This window comes from Penicillium brevicompactum (genome assembly GCF_028827555.1).
Source record: "Penicillium brevicompactum strain IBT 35665 chromosome Unknown utg000002l_segment0_segment0, whole genome shotgun sequence".
Taxonomy (NCBI): domain Eukaryota; kingdom Fungi; phylum Ascomycota; class Eurotiomycetes; order Eurotiales; family Aspergillaceae; genus Penicillium; species Penicillium brevicompactum.
This window is the reverse complement of record NW_026623205.1, coordinates 779,394-799,174: the sequence shown is the minus strand read 5'-3', so window position 1 is coordinate 799,174 and position 19,781 is coordinate 779,394. Positions and strand designations below refer to the sequence as shown.

At 49.0% G+C, this 19,781-nt stretch overlaps 8 protein-coding genes across 8 annotated transcripts; 4 read left to right on the top strand and 4 right to left on the bottom strand.

Moving 5' to 3' along the window:
* Window positions 1–351: 351 nt before the first annotated feature.
* Window positions 352–2,726, bottom strand: N7506_003093 (uncharacterized protein; the record flags this gene model as incomplete). The annotated part of the gene is made up of 7 exons (XM_056952388.1): window positions 352–486; window positions 535–903; window positions 953–2,052; window positions 2,102–2,229; window positions 2,289–2,437; window positions 2,497–2,576; window positions 2,627–2,726. 7 exons carry the CDS (start codon window positions 2,724–2,726, stop codon window positions 352–354), a joined length of 2,061 nt encoding a protein of 686 aa, XP_056814080.1.
* A 1,322-nt stretch (window positions 2,727–4,048) lies between these two features.
* N7506_003092 (uncharacterized protein) lies at window positions 4,049–4,339 on the bottom strand (the record flags this gene model as incomplete). The annotated part of the gene is made up of 1 exon (XM_056952387.1): window positions 4,049–4,339. One exon carries the CDS (start codon window positions 4,337–4,339, stop codon window positions 4,049–4,051), a length of 291 nt encoding a protein of 96 aa, XP_056814079.1.
* Window positions 4,340–6,881: 2,542 nt separating this feature from the next.
* N7506_003091 (uncharacterized protein) lies at window positions 6,882–9,135 on the bottom strand (the record flags this gene model as incomplete). Its single annotated transcript, XM_056952386.1, has 5 exons — window positions 6,882–6,962; window positions 7,017–7,154; window positions 7,201–7,674; window positions 7,740–8,998; window positions 9,045–9,135. The coding sequence occupies 5 exons, from the start codon at window positions 9,133–9,135 to the stop codon at window positions 6,882–6,884; spliced, it is 2,043 nt and encodes a 680-aa protein (XP_056814078.1).
* Window positions 9,136–11,127: 1,992 nt separating this feature from the next.
* N7506_003090 (acyl--CoA ligase) lies at window positions 11,128–13,125 on the top strand (the record flags this gene model as incomplete). Its single annotated transcript, XM_056952385.1, has 6 exons — window positions 11,128–11,403; window positions 11,455–11,835; window positions 11,886–12,152; window positions 12,199–12,361; window positions 12,411–12,733; window positions 12,799–13,125. The coding sequence occupies 6 exons, from the start codon at window positions 11,128–11,130 to the stop codon at window positions 13,123–13,125; spliced, it is 1,737 nt and encodes a 578-aa protein (XP_056814077.1).
* Window positions 13,126–13,579: 454 nt separating this feature from the next.
* On the top strand, window positions 13,580–15,118 carry N7506_003089 (WD40 repeat domain-containing protein; the record flags this gene model as incomplete). The annotated part of the gene is made up of 1 exon (XM_056952384.1): window positions 13,580–15,118. One exon carries the CDS (start codon window positions 13,580–13,582, stop codon window positions 15,116–15,118), a length of 1,539 nt encoding a protein of 512 aa, XP_056814076.1.
* A 605-nt stretch (window positions 15,119–15,723) lies between these two features.
* N7506_003088 (NADH dehydrogenase [ubiquinone] 1 beta subcomplex subunit 3) lies at window positions 15,724–16,049 on the bottom strand (the record flags this gene model as incomplete). Its single annotated transcript, XM_056952383.1, has 2 exons — window positions 15,724–15,892; window positions 15,952–16,049. The coding sequence occupies 2 exons, from the start codon at window positions 16,047–16,049 to the stop codon at window positions 15,724–15,726; spliced, it is 267 nt and encodes an 88-aa protein (XP_056814075.1).
* A 237-nt stretch (window positions 16,050–16,286) lies between these two features.
* On the top strand, window positions 16,287–17,792 carry N7506_003087 (CCR4-NOT core DEDD family RNase subunit POP2; the record flags this gene model as incomplete). The annotated part of the gene is made up of 2 exons (XM_056952382.1): window positions 16,287–16,745; window positions 16,827–17,792. 2 exons carry the CDS (start codon window positions 16,287–16,289, stop codon window positions 17,790–17,792), a joined length of 1,425 nt encoding a protein of 474 aa, XP_056814074.1.
* Window positions 17,793–18,320: 528 nt separating this feature from the next.
* N7506_003086 (uncharacterized protein) lies at window positions 18,321–19,020 on the top strand (the record flags this gene model as incomplete). The annotated part of the gene is made up of 3 exons (XM_056952381.1): window positions 18,321–18,353; window positions 18,458–18,536; window positions 18,623–19,020. The coding sequence occupies 3 exons, from the start codon at window positions 18,321–18,323 to the stop codon at window positions 19,018–19,020; spliced, it is 510 nt and encodes a 169-aa protein (XP_056814073.1).
* Between the last annotated feature and the right edge of the window lie 761 nt (window positions 19,021–19,781).

The window sequence follows — 19,781 nt, the reverse complement described above, 5'->3', positions numbered from 1 at the left end:
GAAGTTCTGGGATTCGAAAGTTGAATAGATAGCGAAATTTAGGATTGACACTCCACCGTCACCTTGGAACAATGAAAATCAAATATAAAAAACATCCAGCCCAAATAGCGATGGGGTATATAGCGATAACAATAACTCCGAGCTCAACGCGCGACAAAAAGGGTATACAAGTCGTGAAAACGTAAGATATCACACTCTGAGAGCAGCTCGGCAGTGGTAGCCATATCACCTCCGAGATTCGGGATTCATATAATTCGTGCGAGCTTCCGAATAGATATTTCGGGAAGAATGAGGTGACCGGGTAAGATAATGGTGTATAGCTGCATCGAGATGGCACAGTGAAGAAGGCCCTCATTTTCCATCGTAGATTTGATCAGGCGTAAGCGAGAACTCGCCCTTCTTGATCTCTTTCGCATTGACATGGTCCGGCTTCACAAACCGGGCAGTCAAAGCGAAGCGCAGTTTGTTTTCGGGGATCACAGAGTGCTATTTCTGTTAGTCTCGAGGTCCAACATAATCACGGGTACAACCAACCTCGTAGTACTTCTGCAAGTTCTCACCATGCATAACAACCAAGTCACCGTGGTGAAGTTCCATCTTGATAGTAGTGGGAGCTTCCTTCCCCTTATGGCCTTTGAAGAGAGCACGTCGAGAATCGTCATAATCCTCCTGCGAGATTTCACCAGCGTCAAACTCCTCTTTGAGCTCACGGCGCTCGGCTTCAAACTTGCAGTCTTTCAAAACAGGGTCATTTTGAAGCAGATTTCCGACAGCATTGGACTCGACTCTTCGAGTTGCACCGTTGAAATACTTGTACTTCATGCGAACAAGCATAGTTGCTTTCGCGCCGAGGGAAAAAGTGGCGATGCTTGGGCCCAATGAGGACTCGCCATCATCATGAAACTTTGACAGTTAGGCAATGATTACATTCCTTATGAAGGATTGGACTTACCCCGATCTTCATTTCTTCAAAGTAACCGAGGGTGAGTAGCTCGTTTGGAGGGAGGTATGTTCCTCCGGATGACATGACCGCCTTTTCGGTAGCCCATGACAGACGACCCAAAGTACGAAGCATGGCCTCGGGGGCTTCGTCAAAACCCTTGGAGTCAACGGACACCACGTATTTGTATGGCATTCCGTAGTTGACGGCGAAATGAGAAGTAAGTGTACCGGCAACCAGACTAGATTGAATTCGGAACCGCTTAAGGCCGAGATCGCCACGTTGTAGGTTGACGAATAGGTCATCCGGACCATTCTTGCGGCTATTGATTGTGCGGTTGGATACAAAGTGGGTGATGGAGCCAACACCCTCGAGGTTGTAGGTCAGCTTTCGGTAAGGGAAGAAAGAGATGTCGTCGATTTCTGGAATGCTGAACTTCTGATCAAACAATATGGCGCGCTTGATTGGGGCGAGCTCAAAATGGTCAAGCACAACACGCAGTGAGACAGGTGTCATATTCATGAACTTTTGGAACGGACAGCTTTCTTGGCCGAGGACCGAGTCATCATCGCATTTCCAGCCTTGCCAGAAGGTGCGTCGAATGCATTTGAAGCACATCGGGCAGACGATCCCTTTCCACGCAATGCGAGATGTGCTGACGTCTGTTGCGTTTTCATCCAGCGTGGACAGGAGATCTGGAACTAGGCTGTAGGATGGCTGGACTGCTGGGTCTGGAGGACTTCTGAAGTTCAAGAAATCAGAGTGAAAAGTGAGTTCGACTGGAGGTGAATCATTTTCGATTCTCCAGAAGTCGACACAGCTGGGATCGAGACACATCCATCCTTCGTTGTAGATGCGCGGGCTTTCAGTGGAGCAGCTTTGGCACATGATACTCTCCAGCTTGGTCTCAATGTTTCGCTGCTGAAGGGGCAAAGGAAGGGGAGAATCCTTGGCAGCCCACCAACTCTTTTCTGCGAGATTCAGCTTTTCAAAGCGTACTTTCACGCAATGCTTTTGACCGAGTTTCTCAAACCATACATTGGTCACGCGAAACCAGTCCATGATGTTGTATCGATGTGGAAGCCTGCGGTTGAGAACCTTGTTGTTGCTCCCTATGATAAAGGTGAGTAGTAGCTTTTTGACTTGTCCATTTGTACGTACCAATCACCAGACCGACTGCAAGCTTTGATTCTTGGCTACCGATGATACTTTGGACCAGTGCAGTGCCAGGATCTTGGTTCTTTTCGAGTACAAGGTTGCCCTCGGAATCCTTGGTGCAACATCCACCGCTGACTGAATCAGCACCGATGCCACACTCATGAGACAGCTTCAGGTAAATAGGACTCACATTCGGGTGACAATGATCTCCTCGTCAATATAAGAGCGAGTACCACCATCGGCGTCAATCAGAAAACCATAGCAGAATCCTTCGCTATGATACATGGCTCCTTGGGTACAGCGGAACCAAGGGATTGCATCACAGAGTTGCTGTCGGCCCTAGAGACGCATTTTGCTCTGAGTTCAATTCAGAACGTACCAATTACCTTGGGACATACCTCTGACCAGGCTGGGGGAGCCCCACAGACCTGTTCAATGGGATTTTCGGATTCCACCAGTTTCAGGCCCTTGGGTGAGACTAAATGATGTCAGATTGCGTACAACGTAGCGACTAGGTCTGATCAATACCTTTGATGAGTGCTTGTTCCTTCTTTGTCTTGCTGATGCGACCTGCGCGCACTGGTCTGTCAGTTGCCTTACGGCGGTTGGCAGTAGTGCGCGGTGACATGTCTGATTAGCAAGTGCGCACGTAAGCTGTCATAAAGTCAGTTAGTATTTGACACGAATGGTTTGACCAGAGTTGTTTCTATTCGCAAGTCTTGGCAAGTTAGACTATCACTCACAGCCTTGGAGACTCAGCGGCACTAGATGAGGCCAATTGGCAGTTTCTTCCACCCAACGAATGTTTTCAGAATCAGATAGGTCTTGAATGATGGTAATGAAGATGGAAGCGATGATCGACAGTCTCACTAGATGAAAGCGACACTGGCATTGGATGAAAGCTGAAGTGGGTCTGAACCTCGGGAATATATTTTGCCAAAGCGGCGTCGAGGTCGGATTTTACCGACAGTATAATCTATGCCACGCCTGAGGGGATTACAAGGTTATCAGCCAAAGGAGTGGATTGTATAAGACCTTAGACATCTAGTCTCGGTAAAGGCTCCACGGGAGGCTCTTCATAAACGCTTTGGGAGGAGGACACCCTCCTGTGGGGTGTAGGGAAGTTGCATGATTTGTTTCGGTGATACTTCGTGCTGACAAAGCACAACATTTTGCCTAATTCTGTATGACTGACCGCTTTCTCAAATGGCCACTGCCTTTTGCTCCAAGCTTGGAAGAATGTCCAGGTTCTCAGGTGAATGTGTGCTCTAAGGTTGTAGTAACTCCCTCTATATTCATCCTCATTAATTCTGTGGACCTTTATTATCCTCGCTAAAGAGTACGGTCACTGGCTTCTGTCTAGTATGTCAAGATCTAGGCTTTTGCCGCTTATGTTGATCTTGCCGCTTATGCTGACATCACTGCTCATGCCGACCAACCTTGAAACTGCATCTACCGAAGCCACCGCGTAGCCCGCACACGCCGAGCTCACCGAATTATTACGATCTAGAAATCTGACTCCTGCCGTATCTCCGCTTGATGGATTACAGCTCCCCCCCAAAAAAAAAAAAAAAAAAAGCCCAAATATTACTGAGTGGTGTTGATCAGTTCATGTCCTCTATCTACTCATTGACATGGTGCAGTAAATAAACATGATTAGTTTCGCGACTTGTGCAGCCAATTGTCTCGATGCGGAATTTCCTATAAGACTAATGTCTTCAACACATGCTCGTATCTATAGATACACCCAAAAGGCCCTTCCGTAAGAGCCCATTTCACAGCACTAGAAAAGAGATAGCATTAGCTGCAGGTCAAAGGTGAATTGTAACAAGGACTGCGAACCCAGTTGGAAGATGCTTGTTGCGGTAGAAGTACTGGCTGAAGGCAGTCGACAATGGTTTAAAGATATCAACAGCAAGCTCGGTCCCAGACCCCGATCGGAAGTGGATTTTAAACACACGCTCCAAGCGTGAAACCGGGGATCTCAGCAACGCTCAGCGGTGCTGTACGATATAGATCACACTCTGTTCCAACATAGAGCCATGCTTGACACTTTTCCAAACTGCCACACCATTTCATACAATCAGCGGCGGTTTGAACCTCATAGCTGAAGCCGAAAGCGGCACCGCTAAAGAATCCCATTGTTGAATTATGCACAGATTGGTAGCATTCAGATGAAGCTTGCGCTCCGCTGAGAGCCAGCGCAGTGGCCAAGAAGACTGAGGCGTAGATAGAAGGCATTGTGTTATTGATCAGAAAATAAAAATAAAGTAGGTGACTTGGCGTATGGACAGTATTTATGCATAAGAAAATTCACCTTTCCACTCTTTATGTCCCCATTTTTGGCCTACCGGCAGACTACTAAAACTATATCTCCACCTGTGTTAGTACAATTTTGGAACTTTGGAACCTTGAACTCTTGGGAAATTTGCTGTCTTTTTTCCTGTCTTTTTTCATGTTGCCTTTTAGAAAAGCCATACCCTATAAGACGGCTGATATCAATCGAGGTCTAGTCTTGCTGGTGGGAACTGGCATGCTGTACGGAACACGAGAATTAATTCCTCACAAGCTTTCTTACAAGCTTCTTTACACCCTTGTTTCCACCTTCGGTAGCAATACCAAAACCACCATGTAGACATGAGGCTTTGGTGTAGAAAAGGAAATGTGAGACATAAGCTAGTATTCCGACACTACCGCAGATATCTACATTAGTGGGGCTAGATTAACCCGGATGCGAGTCTTAGCGTGAACACAATAGTACAATTATGAGTTTTAGTGGACCCTATCTCATTTCGCATAAGCCCTGGTCATTATTTAGTAGGTCTTGGCAGTGCGCCAGGCCACAAATGTTATGTTTTTCGCATCAGGACGGCACTTGAAGTCTGGGTACCATTGTGATTTTCACAGCTGTTATGACCACCAAAATAGATTTGAGACTGGGGTGTGTGTATACACCGAGAGCTGTAGAGAAAGAGACGTTCTAGCAGCATGGCAATCTCCGAGGGCGTGACTTTGCCTCAATGTTACACTACAGGTGTCTCGGTTGTAATTAGTCTGACTAGTATAAAGAGATGTGACTAACGATGCTTTTGACTATGCCTTACATAGAAGGAAAGCCGTGAAAATCTCCTGGATTGCAATGTCGATATCTGGTAGAGGGGTACAATTCGGGTTACCTAGCTGAAGCCCGAGGGAGGGACCCTGTAACCCTGTAAGGACATAGTTAGCCCCTTTGTTTTCACATGGACATGAGTGTAATATGATTCCAATATAGTGATATTCATTCTTTTCGGTTGAGTTCGAAAATCTTACTTAACCTGCCCGTGAAGCGTGAAAGTCCTCGTCGGATACTTTGTTCATCCCGGTTATCCAGGAGTCCAGGGCCACGCAATCAATCCGATTGGCTGCAAGAGTATATTAAGTCTCCGAAGCAACTGTCTTTACCGATGACAGTGGAAACCACGGTAGATCTTCTCTATACTTTCAAGCCAGTCATGAGTACCTACAATACACTGTAACAATATACTACAACTAAGCTTCAGCTTCTCCATGATTAACATGTGTTTCTTGATTCTAAGATTAACGCAATGAGATGATTCTCCGATAATATCTCTACATGGACCTGTGGGTATCTCGAATATTGTTCAGGGGTGATGGAAGACACTCAGACTTCTGGTACTGGTATACTCGTCGAGTGACGAAAAGATTGCAGTGTTGTGGCCTCGCCCAGCATCTTGCTGCATGGAAAGACAGGTAGAGAAACTCGGATGAGGAAGTGGCGGTTGCTGGTAACAGTTAGGTAGAGCTTACTGAAGGAGCCTTCAGTATATGAAATGACACCGCAGATCTCCTCATCAAAGGAGAGTGAGTCTATTGCAATACACAATTTTGATGGCTTCTAGCCTCGGTTCTTGGGTCCAACCCACCTGGAATTCCAATGCATTTTTATCCCATACGAGTTCTTTACGTTGCTGCATTGATTCTACCAGGATCCAGCCTATAGGTATAATATTGGATCGGGGTCCGAAGGTGACGACAGACTACTCCAATAAAAGAAGCAAGTGATTACCAATAAAGTAGGCTGAGACTGTGAAAGTAAAATTGGACTAAAAGAGGGAGAGGAGGGATGGGATAGAGAGACAAAAAGAAGGGGGAGAGAGCGAGAGGGGAGAGAGGTACAGAGAGAGAGAGGCAGAGAGAGAGGCAGAGAGAGAGGCAGAGAGAGAGGCAGAGAGAGAGGCAGAGAGAGAGGCAGAGAGATAGGTAGAGAGAGGGGGAGATAGTGAGAGGGAGACGGAGAAAAGGGAGATGGAGAAGAAGGAGAAGGAGAGAAGGGAGAAGACGGGGAGAGAGGAGGGAGAGAGAGGAGAGAGCTAGCTAGCCTGGATGGCCACCTAAACTTCCATCGGCGGCCACAGATATCACCAGAGTAATTCGCGACCTCGGGGATTGATTTGAAAAGCAAAGCACAAAATGAACAGGGATGGGGCTCAAACGTGAAGCAATGTAATCAACCTTGGAAAGCCTCACCCCATGATTTTGTATATACTCTCTACTAATAAAAACAAGTCCAATCAACTGTTCAGCCTGTTAGACTCTTGCCTTCTCAAAATTCACCACTAAAAAAGTTGTTTGAAACTTGTCTCGAATTGGACAAAGACTGCTGCCAACACAAACTGTCAGCCAGTGAGCCAAGAAGCATATACAAGGCACATCAAGATACGACCCTTGGAATGCTGGAATGCTAAGTAAACATAGCCTTGAGGTGGCCCCGGAGGTCAATTTATGGCTCAGTGATCTTCGGAGACACATCGTTGACTGCTTCAGAAATGACACCAATGGTTTCAATACCGGGGAAGCTCCCCTTGTCGATTGATGATTTAGTAGATTTTCAATATTTGCAAAGATGGGAACTAACCTGTTCACCAAAAAAACCTGTGATTTTTGTTCCTGGTGCTATCTTGAATTCGCTTAAAGGGGTTATCATAGTAGGTACACCCCCGCTCCATCCGGGTTGTAGTTTGTAGCGTAGAGATCTCCCGCGATTCGTGGTGATCTAACAGGGTTAGACTCTGCGTTTCAATGAGCGAAGAAATATTCACCAAAAGCGAATAGAGTCGATCTCTTTCATATAACTCATCCGCTGGCTGTCTCAGAGGGCGCTTGATGCTCGTGAAAACCTTTTCAATATATTCTCCTCCACGACCGTCGATAGAGAGTCGCAAGCTTTTGGACAGAGGTACACAATCATAGTTACCAAACTCGACACTCTTGATCGGGCGCTCATCTTGGCAATAGTGAAACTCGATACTGGCTAGGCCATTGCGCATCATTCTGTTCAGTCGGATTTCTGTGAGGTGCTGCAGATCAGCCCCTTTGAAACCTCCGAATGAAACCCAACCGAACGCTCGAAACCCAGAAAACCTTGACCGAAGGGTCGGGGTCATTTTATACAGGTGTAAATCTAAACTTGGTACAGATGGATACCATAGTGAGGTTGAACGTTGTAAGCTTTGGGGGCTCGCCAGAAGTTTCACTGGCGGCCCGGCCGCAGCAAAGCTGACAACTTTGTATCCCTAATTCAATTTTGAGTCAGACATCTTTTGAGAAAGGTCTTCGAGACGAGAGCACTACGACTTACATCGACACCGACTTCCACAGCTTCAATGGATTCAAATCTCGCTAAGCGCTCTGTGACTGGGGTGTCGAGAGGAAATCCGATCCACTGGGAAGCGATACCTTTATCCATGACTTTCAAGCCCTTGAGGCCCTTGGGCGCCATTGCCAAGAGGAATCCAGTCAGCCGTGAGACTTTGACAAAACTCTCATTGCCCTTTGATCTGTAGCCCAACCTCACAATGTCGCCTTTTGCAGACATGAAACTTATTCCGGTGATGAACCCAGTTTCACCAGCGTTTACAAGCGAGGTCCCGATTTGAACGACGTCTGGTGGGACCAGGGCTAGATTCCTTTTGTGAATCCGGCATTCATCGCGCACTTCATCTGTCTCAATCAGACCAGTCACCGTCGCCCATTGAGATTGGTGCGCTTTCAATGTCACTTTAGAAATGCTTGAAGTATCATCATGTTGTAACAACAACAATTGACACAAGTTTTGAAGGAGTGGCCAGATTCGTCGTCGATTTCCAAGCCCGGGCAGACACTGCCGGAAACTGGTGCTTCGGTACAATTGAAGCCAGTTCTGAGGCATCTTGCAGTTTCTAGCTTCAAAGAAAAAGTCTCGCTCGCCCCCGGGGTCGAATCTAGAAGCCCAGAAGGTCTGGCTACCCAGAAGAGGGAGAAATGCGCTTGACACGCATCGAAGACTGAGGGCGTCTTGCGTTGGTAGACAAACTGCTAGCGTCTCCCGTAGCTCCCAGGAAAGCCCCCAAAAGCAGTCTCTCAATGGCATTTTTCTGATCACCTGATGCGATGTAAAAGGATTCGACAGCAATTCTGGACCGGGGTTTTGAACATTGAACGGATCAGCCTTAGCCTGCGTTCTCGTGAAGTACTCAATAGACGGGGCCTCCGAGACTTGATACCACGGAGCCCACTTGTTCCAAGTTTCATACAGGTCATTGTAAGAATGGTCCCAGGATACATTACCTGACTCTTCGGTCAGGGCCAAGGACTCGCATATCGCTACCAATCGGTCCAAAGGGACATTTTTGGGGTCGAAGAATCGACAGAGAAGTTTCCAGCAAGACTCGTGGACAAGGAACTTGTGAACTCTTTCGTGTTGAGGTTGATCCATATCGGGGATAGTCGCATCTAGTTCTGGCACCCGGTTATCGTCATCCCATCGCTTGAGCGGGTCGGCTGGAGCGTGGTAGAAACGGGAATTCCGGGGGGCTCTTCCTACCCCAGTCATGAAGTTACCCTTTAGGGTAGAGTAAACTGTATCAATTAGATCTAGAGCCAAAGGTGCATCGATGGCTCATACTTATTCGGAATTCTGACCACCAGCCCGATTCAACGAAAGCGATCGAAACCGGACATCCGCAGATCATACAGCCACAAATGTCCACCTCCATTGTGGGGGTTGGGATGAGTGATCGAGATAGATGGAGATTGAGAAGCATATTCAAAGCTAGAGTAGAGATGTGGAAAAGACGTAAGTATTGCCGATCGACTCGGCCATCCCTCAAAACTTTGATTCGGTATTTATGGAATTTCCAAGGTTGGTAGTTATTGCGGCTAGGGCTGGGATTTGTAGCGAATGAGAATCCGAACCATCTCGTCGTCACCCTGGAACCTTGGAATCTACCTCGGGAGTGGTCCAAGATCCGAGTGTCAAACCAACCATGACAGGTAGGATCATATGAGAACTATCTCCAAGGCTCTCTTCTCCTTGTTTTGATGGCACTCAACGGGCTAGGAAAGGAAGAAGGGAAAGGAAGAGAGAGAGAGTAAGCATATGAGGCTACCTTCCTCCCAACCTCATATCATGTCATATGCTCGTCATATCATCGGCTATCGCTCGATTCCAGCCAGTTCCTCAAGCAACCTCTACTTCCCAAAGCAGTAATCAATCTATTTATTACAATCATTGATCTACAGTAAGAACTAAACCTGAACAAATGTGTCACCACCTGGCTCAGTCGAAAAATTAGAAAGCTTTTACTTTATTTCTATGATCTCTCTCTTGCATGTCCTTATTTACTTGCTTGCTTTGCTATGTTTGCTTACTTCCCTTTGCTATTTACATGTGCTTGCTGCTCTATGGCTTCCTGCTTCTTCTTCTTTCCTTCTTCATCTTTAGTTTCTTCATTACCAACAGATAACTGTTTCCATCATCATCACAATGAGCCATTTGACCAAATGTTACTTACAATCTACTACTGACTTTCTATTATCGTTTTCAATGCCATTGTTACTCCGTACGGAGTACTCTGTGCTGTCCTTTTTTACTAGTATCTTCTTTTGACTCCCCTTAGTTTCTCCACACCGCCCTGGCAATAACAAATATCCTGTTGTCTGATTGGCCTGAAGGAATACAATTGATCTAAGGTCCATGGTGAAATGTGAGGTAGACTATTGAGGCTGATGGCCAGGATGTGATAGATCTTCAGACTAGTGCATGTAGATTTGACTCAGGGGCAAAGATTGTACTGTGACGTGTCGACAAGGCTGTACAATTGCCGTGTTCCAGTACAGTTCGGCAGTGATCTGCACGCCAAGACCACTTTAAATTTGGATGAGCAATCGACTCCATTTCATTAGGCTACTAATTGGTGGAAGTGGGCTAAAGAGCCTGAAGATACGAGGTGTACAGACTCAAATGGTGGAATATCCATTGCAGAGTATAAGTAAAGGTGAGAAGTATACTCTGTACTCCGTACTGTAGCCCTAATAAGCATGAGGAGTGCTGTCAAAGTTAGACTAACTACACTTAAACCTAATAACCTGCATACATTGACATCTTCGAAAATGCACAGTATAAAAATATCCATAGACATACGAGCAACTGCCGTTGATATGAGTAATATGAGACCCAAGAGAGACCTCAATATTCAGTCTGGGGTCGGTGTCGCGGTGTCGCGGTATAAGTACCCTCGGATATGCTGCGGCCGAGGCAACTTTTCCCCGCGGTATAACCTCCGCAATGGATCTCCGATGATTCGCGAAACCGCCGGGTACCAACTTCGGCTCGAACCGAACAGCCAAGGGATTGAATATGTGCCGTAGGCTGTATTAGGACACGTATGAATATAAAAACGAAGCGGTCCGAACACGATCAGGGGGAGTTCGCAAGGTTTACCGAGATCCCCGCACGTCTCCACGTCTCATTTTAAACTCCTCGGCCGCTCTTTTTTTTTTTCTGGACATTTCACATTTCACAGCTCATATTCTCCTGTTCACTTTTGCATATCCTTTACACATACTACGCTGGCTTTAAGACAAGGTAAAACAAGTCTCCGACATCCAACTAGCAACCGCTAATCGCATCCTCACAGCCAACAGACCTACCCCTGTACATCCGTGACCTGTGAATTTCCCCCGTGACGTCAGATTGCGACTGCACAATGGTGTTCCTACCTGCCCAATCCGCCGGCGTATTGCCGCCTATCCCAGACAACATCCCAATCAGCGAGTTCATGCTCAATGAGAAGTACGGTCGAGTGGCACACGCCGACTCCCGGGATCCATACACATGCGGTTTCACCGGTAAATCATACTCATCGCGCGAGGTAGTGAGCCGCGTCGACCACATTGCGCGCGGTCTCTCGAAAGAGTTCGGCTGGGCTCCGAACCAAGGCTCCGAATGGGACAAGACCCTGGCGGTCTTCACTTTGAATACTGTAGGTGGATTTTGAACCGAGTTTCAAGCAAGCGCATGCTGACTCCTACAGATTGACTCTCTGCCCTTGTTCTGGGCTGTCCACAGACTTGGCGGTGTCTTGTCGCCTGCTAATGCATCATACTCCGCTGACGAATTGACACACCAACTGCGTGATTCCAAAGCAAAGGCTTTGGTCACTTGTCTCCCACTCCTGTCTATCTCATTGGAGGCCGCTGCCAAGGCTGGTCTTCCCAAGAGCAGAATCTACCTGCTCGACGTTCCCGAGCAGATCCTCGGGGGCGCTAAGGCCCCGGCTGAATTTAAGACTGTCGACCAGCTCCACGATGCGGGTAAGTCTCTGCCCGCACTGGAGGAGCTGCGATGGAGCGCGGGCGAGGGAGCCCGTCGCACAGCATTTTTGTGCTACTCCAGTGGGACGTCGGGTCTGCCTGTAAGTACCATCCGATGTTTGGCTTGGATTGATACTGACAAAATGTACAGAAAGGAGTCATGATCTCTCACCGTAACGTCATTGCCAACACTCTCCAGATCAAGACACACGAAGACAGCTACCGCACAAACTCTGGAACGAGACCCCCTAGCAAAGAGGTCTCCTTGGGTCTTCTTCCCCAGAGCCACATCTATGCTCTGGTGGTCATTTGCCATTCCGGCGCATACCGCGGTGATCAGACCATCGTTCTTCCCAAGTTCGAATTGCAATCCTACCTCAAAGCCATCGCACACTTCAAGATCAGCTGTCTTTTCTTGGTAAGCCGGCTCCAACCCCCAAAAAGAAGAAAGCTAACAGACCCAGGTGCCCCCAATTATCATCCACATGCTGAGCAGCCACAAAGTATGCTCTCAATTTGATCTCAGCTCTGTGAAGACATTGTTCACAGGAGCCGCACCCCTCGGTGTGGAGACCGCCAACGACTTCTTGAAGCTCTACCCCAACGTTGGCATCCGACAGGGATACGGTACGCATCTCCCAATCATCGAGACCGAGCCAGTACTGACATCCCCCAGGCCTCACAGAAACATGCACAGTCGTAAGCTCAACACACCCCAACGACATCTTCCTCGGGTCCTCCGGTGCCCTCGTACCCGGCTTCGAAGCCCGAATCATGACACCCGAGAACGAAGAAATCACCAAGTACGACACACCGGGTGAACTGGTCGTCCGCGGTCCCAGTGTTGTCCTGGGCTACCTGAACAACGACAAAGCAACCAAGGAGACCTTCGAAGACGGGTGGATGCGCACGGGTGACGAGGCTGTGATCCGCTTGAGCCCGAAGGGCATCGAGCACGTTTTCATCGTTGACCGGATAAAGGAGCTGATCAAGGTCAAGGTACGTGACTCTCTTGCATCGATGAAATACCTTCTTTTTGAGGATTCAAAGCTAACTCCTCTCAGGGTCTACAAGTCGCACCAGCCGAGCTGGAAGCTCACCTCTTAGCACACCCCACTGTCTCAGATGTCGCTGTCATCGCTATTCCCGATGATCGCGCCGGAGAACTCCCCAAGGCCATTGTTGTGAAGGCTCCTGGTGCAGGATCAGACGATGAAGTATCGAAGATTCTCACTAAGCATGTTGAGGACCACAAGGCTCGCCACAAGTGGTTGAAGGGTGGCATCAGATTTGTAGATGCCATTCCCAAGAGCCCTAGTGGAAAGATTCTTCGTCGTCTGATTCGGGACCAGGAGAAGGAGGCGCGCAGGAAGGCTGGCGCCAAGCTCTAAATTGGTGCTGGAATGTATGTGTATGTTTTTGTCGGTGTTTAGGATAGATCCATGTTTGATCGAATAATTCCCCATAGCGACACGCTTTGCCGCTGTATTTTCGGAAATTGACTCTCAGATTCTGCTGCGCTCGCTGTGCTAGGGTAAGATTTGAGATATAGTGAATTTTGCAGGTATGAACACGCTGTAGCGCATTAGATCACAAAGTGCTCGGAGCTTGCGCCGTTATAGACTGAGACCAACAATCAACAACGCAATGTCGGCGTCACGGGGAAAGGCGGTCTATCAGGCGGTCTGCACGGGGAATTAATCTGCCGCGGGGTGTGGATTTCTAAGCGGGGAGGTTAGAAAAAAAAGATCTGCCACTTTGAGCTAATCCAAGTCAATTCTCATATTCTTGGGATATTACCTTTGATCAAACTTCTGATCTTTGCATATAATCCATATAATCAAAATGTCTTCGAACGACCCCCACCACGAGGAGCAGGATGAATATCTGCAGGCTGACGATGCCGAGGAGGTCTTCGACCGTGATGAGGATCAGGATATGGACGTCGATGGAGAATATAACGACGAAAACATGACCATTGAGGATGAGATTACATTCCAGAACGACTCGGCCGCACACTTCGACTCTCACACCGACTCTGTGTTCTGTGTTGCGCAGCACCCCGTTCACAACCAGATTGTCCTCACTGGCTCTGGAGACGACTCTGGATATATCTTTGACTCAACTCCCGCACCTCGCCCCGTGCTTCCTTCCAGCTTTGAGACGACCCCTCAGCCACGCGAGCGTGAAGCTCTGACCCCTCTTGCCAAGCTCGACGGACACACTGACACCGTCAACGCGGTGACTTTCACCGAACCCGCTGGTGAATATGCCATCACGGCTGGTCTGGATGGCAAGCTGCGTGCCTACCGCGACACCACCCCCCAGAAGACGGGACTTGCCTGGGAATTCTTTGGCGAGGCTCAGGAAGTGGAGGAAATCAACTGGATTGCGGTTTGTCCTTACCAGAAGGGCAGCGAGGAGCACAAGAACGTCATCGCCATCGGTGCCAACGACGGCAGCGCGTGGGTTTTCCGTATTGATCACACCGACCCATCCAACCCCATCTCTATCATCCAAACTTTCTTCTCGCACACCGAATCATGCACCGCAGGTGCCTGGACACCCGATGGAAACCTGCTCGCCACTGTCTCCGAAGATGGAAGCTTCTTCGTCTACGATGTCTTCGGAGCTGCCGCCGCCGCCGGTATCGAGTACTCCCCCGGTACCAATGCCATCCTTAGCTTGAACGCCGAGGACCAGCGTTTCGCCGTCATTGGTGGTCTTTACACCATTGCCATCTCCCCCAGCGGAGGTATCGCCGCAGTCGGTGGTGCCGAGGGCAACATCCGTGTCGTTGGTCTTCCCCGAATCACTGCCTCTGGCCCTTCAGCAAAGGGCAAGGGAGCAGCCCCCAAGTCCGCCGGTGCCACCGCAGCAGGCACCATCATGGCCTCTCTGCAAACCCAAACCGACAATGTCGAATCTCTGTCTTTCTCCCAGGCCCCATTCACCCTTCTGGCTGCTAGTTCCGTCGATGGCTCCATTGTGATGTACGATGCTGCTCACCGGTTCGCGGTCCGCAGACACATCCAGGAAGCCCACGATGGAGCCCCCGTTGTCAAGGTTGAGTTCCTTCCCAGCCACCGCCAGGCCGGTGCCTCTGTCTCTGGACCCCTTGCTTCCGCCTCTGCGGCTCAAAATAACCGCTCCTGGATGCTCACATCTGTCGGCCTTGATGGTGTGGTCCGACGCTGGGATGCGCGCGGTGGTACTACCGCTGCTGCTCAGGGTTTGATGCAGGAGTGGAAGGGACACATGGGTCTTACTGAGAATGAGGATGGTGAACAATCTGGTGGTATCATGGGCTTTGTGCAGAACTTCGATGGAAAGCGTATTGTTACTGCTGGCGACGATGGCATCTCCTTGGTGTTTGAGGAGTAACTTTGCAAAATACATAGAGGCGTCCCTTAGTTGGACTTCATGTCGATAATGATATTACGTGTTTATACAATGTCAGTCAGAAAGACTGCAGTTTACTTATGCCACTCTTCTTCGTTGTCTGTTGTTACTTTGCAAATTGTTAGCTGCCGAGGCGTGTGCATCTAATGTCTATGCCACCAGTTGTCCGACGCCTTCCACAAGGACAGGGCTGGTTTCTAGTTTAGTGACGGTACTTGAGAATCAGCCATCAGAACTTGACAAGAACATCCATGGATGTACCAGGCAGTGATTGATGAGAGCTAGAATATCAATTCCATGAAACAGTAAAGAGATATCTCGTTGTGATAGTGGAACAAAAGCTATGTACATTCGACAAATCAAACCCAAAGCGCCATCTGGAAGCCATGCTCCTCATAAGCCATGAGAAGCTGCATTTCCGCCTAGACACAACGGAAGCACCTGAGATCGGAACATCAGATACTTTCATCCAAAGCGCAACTGCGATTCTCGCGGAGGCGAGTCGACTCTTGGTCGCCTGGGGTATACGTCCTCCACTCGATAATCGGCCGGTCGGCGGCATTCTCCATTGGTCTCCAGAGACAAGTTTAGTGGTGGCCGTCGCCGTGGTGAGCGTCACCGTGGTGGTCGTCCTTCAGGAAGAAGTGCTCGTATGTGCAGTAACCGGCGAAAGCGACAGTCGCGATACCGAAGCCGGGGAAGAGGCCCTTGAAGCGGTTGAAGCGGCTGAAGGGGCCGTAGTAGCGCCAGGCCTCACTGTGAATAGATTAGTATTCAGGTTATACTGATGTGAAAATCCCACTCAATTGACGTACTTGCGAGCCCATGGGTCCCGCTTAGCCCAGCTGGAAGATGGGGAGGCTGCGGCCTTGAATTGGGCGATATCGAAGCCGGTGGGGTTGCGGGCGGGCATTGTGAGGGATGTGTATGTGAAAGTGACAGGAAGAGCGAAGCAAGAAAGATATCAAGGGCTGTGACAGTATTCCCTTAGTCCGCAATCATCCAAGTTGACTTGAGAGGAGCCGAAGATGAGGAAAAGAGGTGTGCTTGGCAATCTACCCGCGCTAACCGCATACGGAAGCCCTTGAGCTCTCCCGCCTTGGACTTCGAGGGACGAAACTGTCACTTCATCAATGCGCATCCAGACACAATGCCACCTCCCGTCGGCAGATATGGGCCATCTGGTCTAGGTGCCCCTTACAATATACAACAATCTCACATTCAGTCTCACCCTCACGCTCAGTCTGCAAACACACTACCTCCCCCTTCGCTTGGTCATCCCGGCTTCGCGGGCAACCCAAATACCAACATCAACCCGTTCACACTTTCCGGCGCTGGCATTGCAAATGGTATGTCTGTCGCTGGATTCCCAGGCGCGGGTGCCGATGGTGGTGGTACCGGACTAGCCAGCCACGCCGCACAGATGGGGTTCGCGCGCGGTGCGCAAATGCAACAGGCACAACTACACCAAGGCCACGACGGTCGGTTAGCACTCGAAGCTAAAGGAGGTGCAGTCAAGTCTAGAATCAGAGATGTCTGGAAGCACAATCTGGCTCATGAGATGGCGGTGTTGCGTCAGCTGGTCGACAAGTACCCATATATCAGCATGGTGAGAACCATCCGCGTGGGAAATCCGTACCAAACGGGTTCCCGTTGGACTTGAATGGTCTGTTTGCTAACTAAATTTTAGGATACCGAATTCCCTGGAATTGTCGCACGACCGATCGGATCATTCTCAAACAAAGCCGATTACCATTACCAGACCCTGCGATGCAATGTCGACCTTCTGAAGATGATCCAACTGGGAATCACCCTGTTCAACGACGAAGGAGAGGTTCCACCAGCGTCGGGTGGTGATGGGAACGGACAGGCATACGGCGTGCCCGCTCCTTGTACGTGGCAATTCAACTTCCGGTTCTCACTGGAGGGCGATATGTACGCCCAGGAGTCAACAGCCATGCTCGCCAAGTCCGGAATCGACTTTGCCAACCATGAGAAGAACGGTATCGACCCCTTTGAGTTCGGTGCTCTATTGATCAGCTCTGGGCTGGTCCTGCTCGATGACGTCCACTGGGTTTCGTTCCACTCCGGATACGACTTCGGCTATCTGATGAAGATCATGCTCTGCTCCCAACTTCCCGAAAATGAGGAGGAGTTCCACAAACTTCTGACCATCTTCTTCCCGTCACTCTACGACATCAAATACCTCATGAAGCACGCCGGCCGCAACCAGGCTGTCAACGGCTCGCCTCTTACCCCTGCAGCAGCAGCGATTCTCACCAGTCTGGGACAGAAATCCGGCTTGCAAGATATCGCCGATGAGCTTGGCGTCAAGCGTGTTGGAATCGCTCACCAGGCCGGGTCCGACTCCCTCGTGACAGGCGAGATCTACTGGAAGACCCGCCAACTCATCTTTGGCGGCGCCATCGACGACAGCAAGTACTCCGGCCAGATCTGGGGTCTCAATGGACAGATGCCCGCAATGGCCTACAACATGGCCCAGCAAACGCCGAACCTCAACGGTGCCACCATCTACCCGGGAACCCCTAGCACCCCCAATACCGGGTCCCACGGAACCGGCGCCCACACTCCCCAGCACCACGGAGCGAGCTATCAAGCCGTGACGCCGGGGGCCTATCAAATGGGCCGCGCATAGGCCGAAGCCCTTGGGGGTTTAGGCTGATACGATATGATGTATGTACATAGGCACGAAAATATCGTGTTCTTTTTCCTTCGATCTTCGGCATTGTCTTCACGCCGGCTGGGCATTGACTTGATCTTTGCTGCGGCTTTCGTGTCTGGACGACGGTGTTGGGCAGGAAGGTGCCTGGCGTTTGATATGGTTGATATTTTTTCTTAGTCCATTTCCGAGGCGTTGACAGGCTCTATCACGGCCTTGTGCCTTTCGTTCTTGTCACATAGGTCGGTTTTCTTTCGTGTAGCTAGATCGGCCTGTATCCTATGTAAAGGAAATTTGGTTTCTCTCCCATTTTTGGTTTCGGATTGGGCAATTCGTTATAATTGTAGGCTTTGCAGCAGTGTATAGTGCCAAGCACCAGGTACTTCGGCCGGAGAAGTACTAGAAACAACCTTGACCGCTAGTCACAGACCTGCATACCCGGGACCTTAAATAGGATGGGTACTCCGCTCTGTGTGAAGTTGCAACTTAGACATTACTTTGACCATGGGCTCCATTATTGGAGACATACAATCCCAGGTATGTGGAAAGTTGCTCTGGACCCCCTCGAATTATCTCTCATGAACTGATTGATAGGTGCTTTACTTCAACGCGGTCCCTATTCGAGCAGAATCCGTTCAGAGAATAAGCCCAAAGCGCCAAGTGTATCGCTTCGTCTTAGATCCATGCCAGGAACTACACGGCCTTCCGACAGTTGTGATAGTCAAGGGGATGAAAGAAGGCTGGCACGATGAATTCGAAGAAGAGAAAAAAAAACTACGAAAGATTCAAAAGCCTACAAGGATCAGTTATTCCCGTGTTCTTCGGCGAAGGGACATTCAACGACGGTCCCATTATCATCCTTTCCGAGGTGGTGGGGAAAACACTCTACGAACTTTCCTTTAGCAAGGCTGCTATATCGCTGGACGAGCTTCGAGTTCGACTGGAGAATGCTCTAGAGTCAATACATTTGCTTGGTGCAGAGTATTTGGACCAGCAATTGAGCAACTTCATTCTCTGCGACACGGGTGAAATTATGATTGTTGATTTCGAGCAAATTGATTTTCCACCTGATCTTGAAGTCTTTAGGCAAAGTGTTAATTATGGGGGTGTGGGCACTCTCTTATATCTTTTCAATGTTACGAGAGAGAATAATAGTCGCTTGGCCCATGACAACTTTTTGCCTGTGGGGGACCGTACGTCTTGAGTGGTTAGCTAATTGAACTCTTCCAAGGGTTTTACGCAGTCTTTTTTTTCGCATCCTTTCTCTTATCTTCTTTCTACTACCTTTTCTTTCTAAGTCACGTTAAAACTGTGGGTACTTAGAAGACATTGTATAGTTACGAAATGAGAGTATAGCTAGAATATATCAATCTATACGGAGCAACTACAAGTCAGATATCTTGGCTGGTGGGAATAGCTTCACTTTCACCGAATTCCGCTTATGTAGATTGTTTGATATAGAACGGGCGAAAACAGTAGAAATCGCGCTCCTAATCCCAACCGTTTTCCGACCCTTAGGCACCATACACCCTCGTACGATGTACCTCTTTATTTAAGAGACGAGGACATACCCACGTCACATGGTTGAAGCTAGATGTGTGCGATGGCAGTCGACAGTGAATGGATGTTACTATGGAAGCGAAAATTCATCACTGACAACGAGCCGTAGCTTGTGATCGGTCTCACATTATAGCTAGACTTCCAAGGTTTGAGCACGATGCATTAAGCCCCTATAATGACCTTGGAGAAAGTGGTGGCTTCTGGGCTTGCACCTCACGTCATGTTAATGCTCCAATGAACCTTTGAAACACACTGATCCTAGTCCCTCGGCGCTCACTGAGTATAAGGGCGGAAACTCAAAGCCAAAAACTTGCTGGGAAAAACTGGTACCTCGGTCACTACAAGTAATATCCATACTTCATCTCTCTGTTAGGGCGTTTCTGTCTTGGATGCCACCACTTTTAT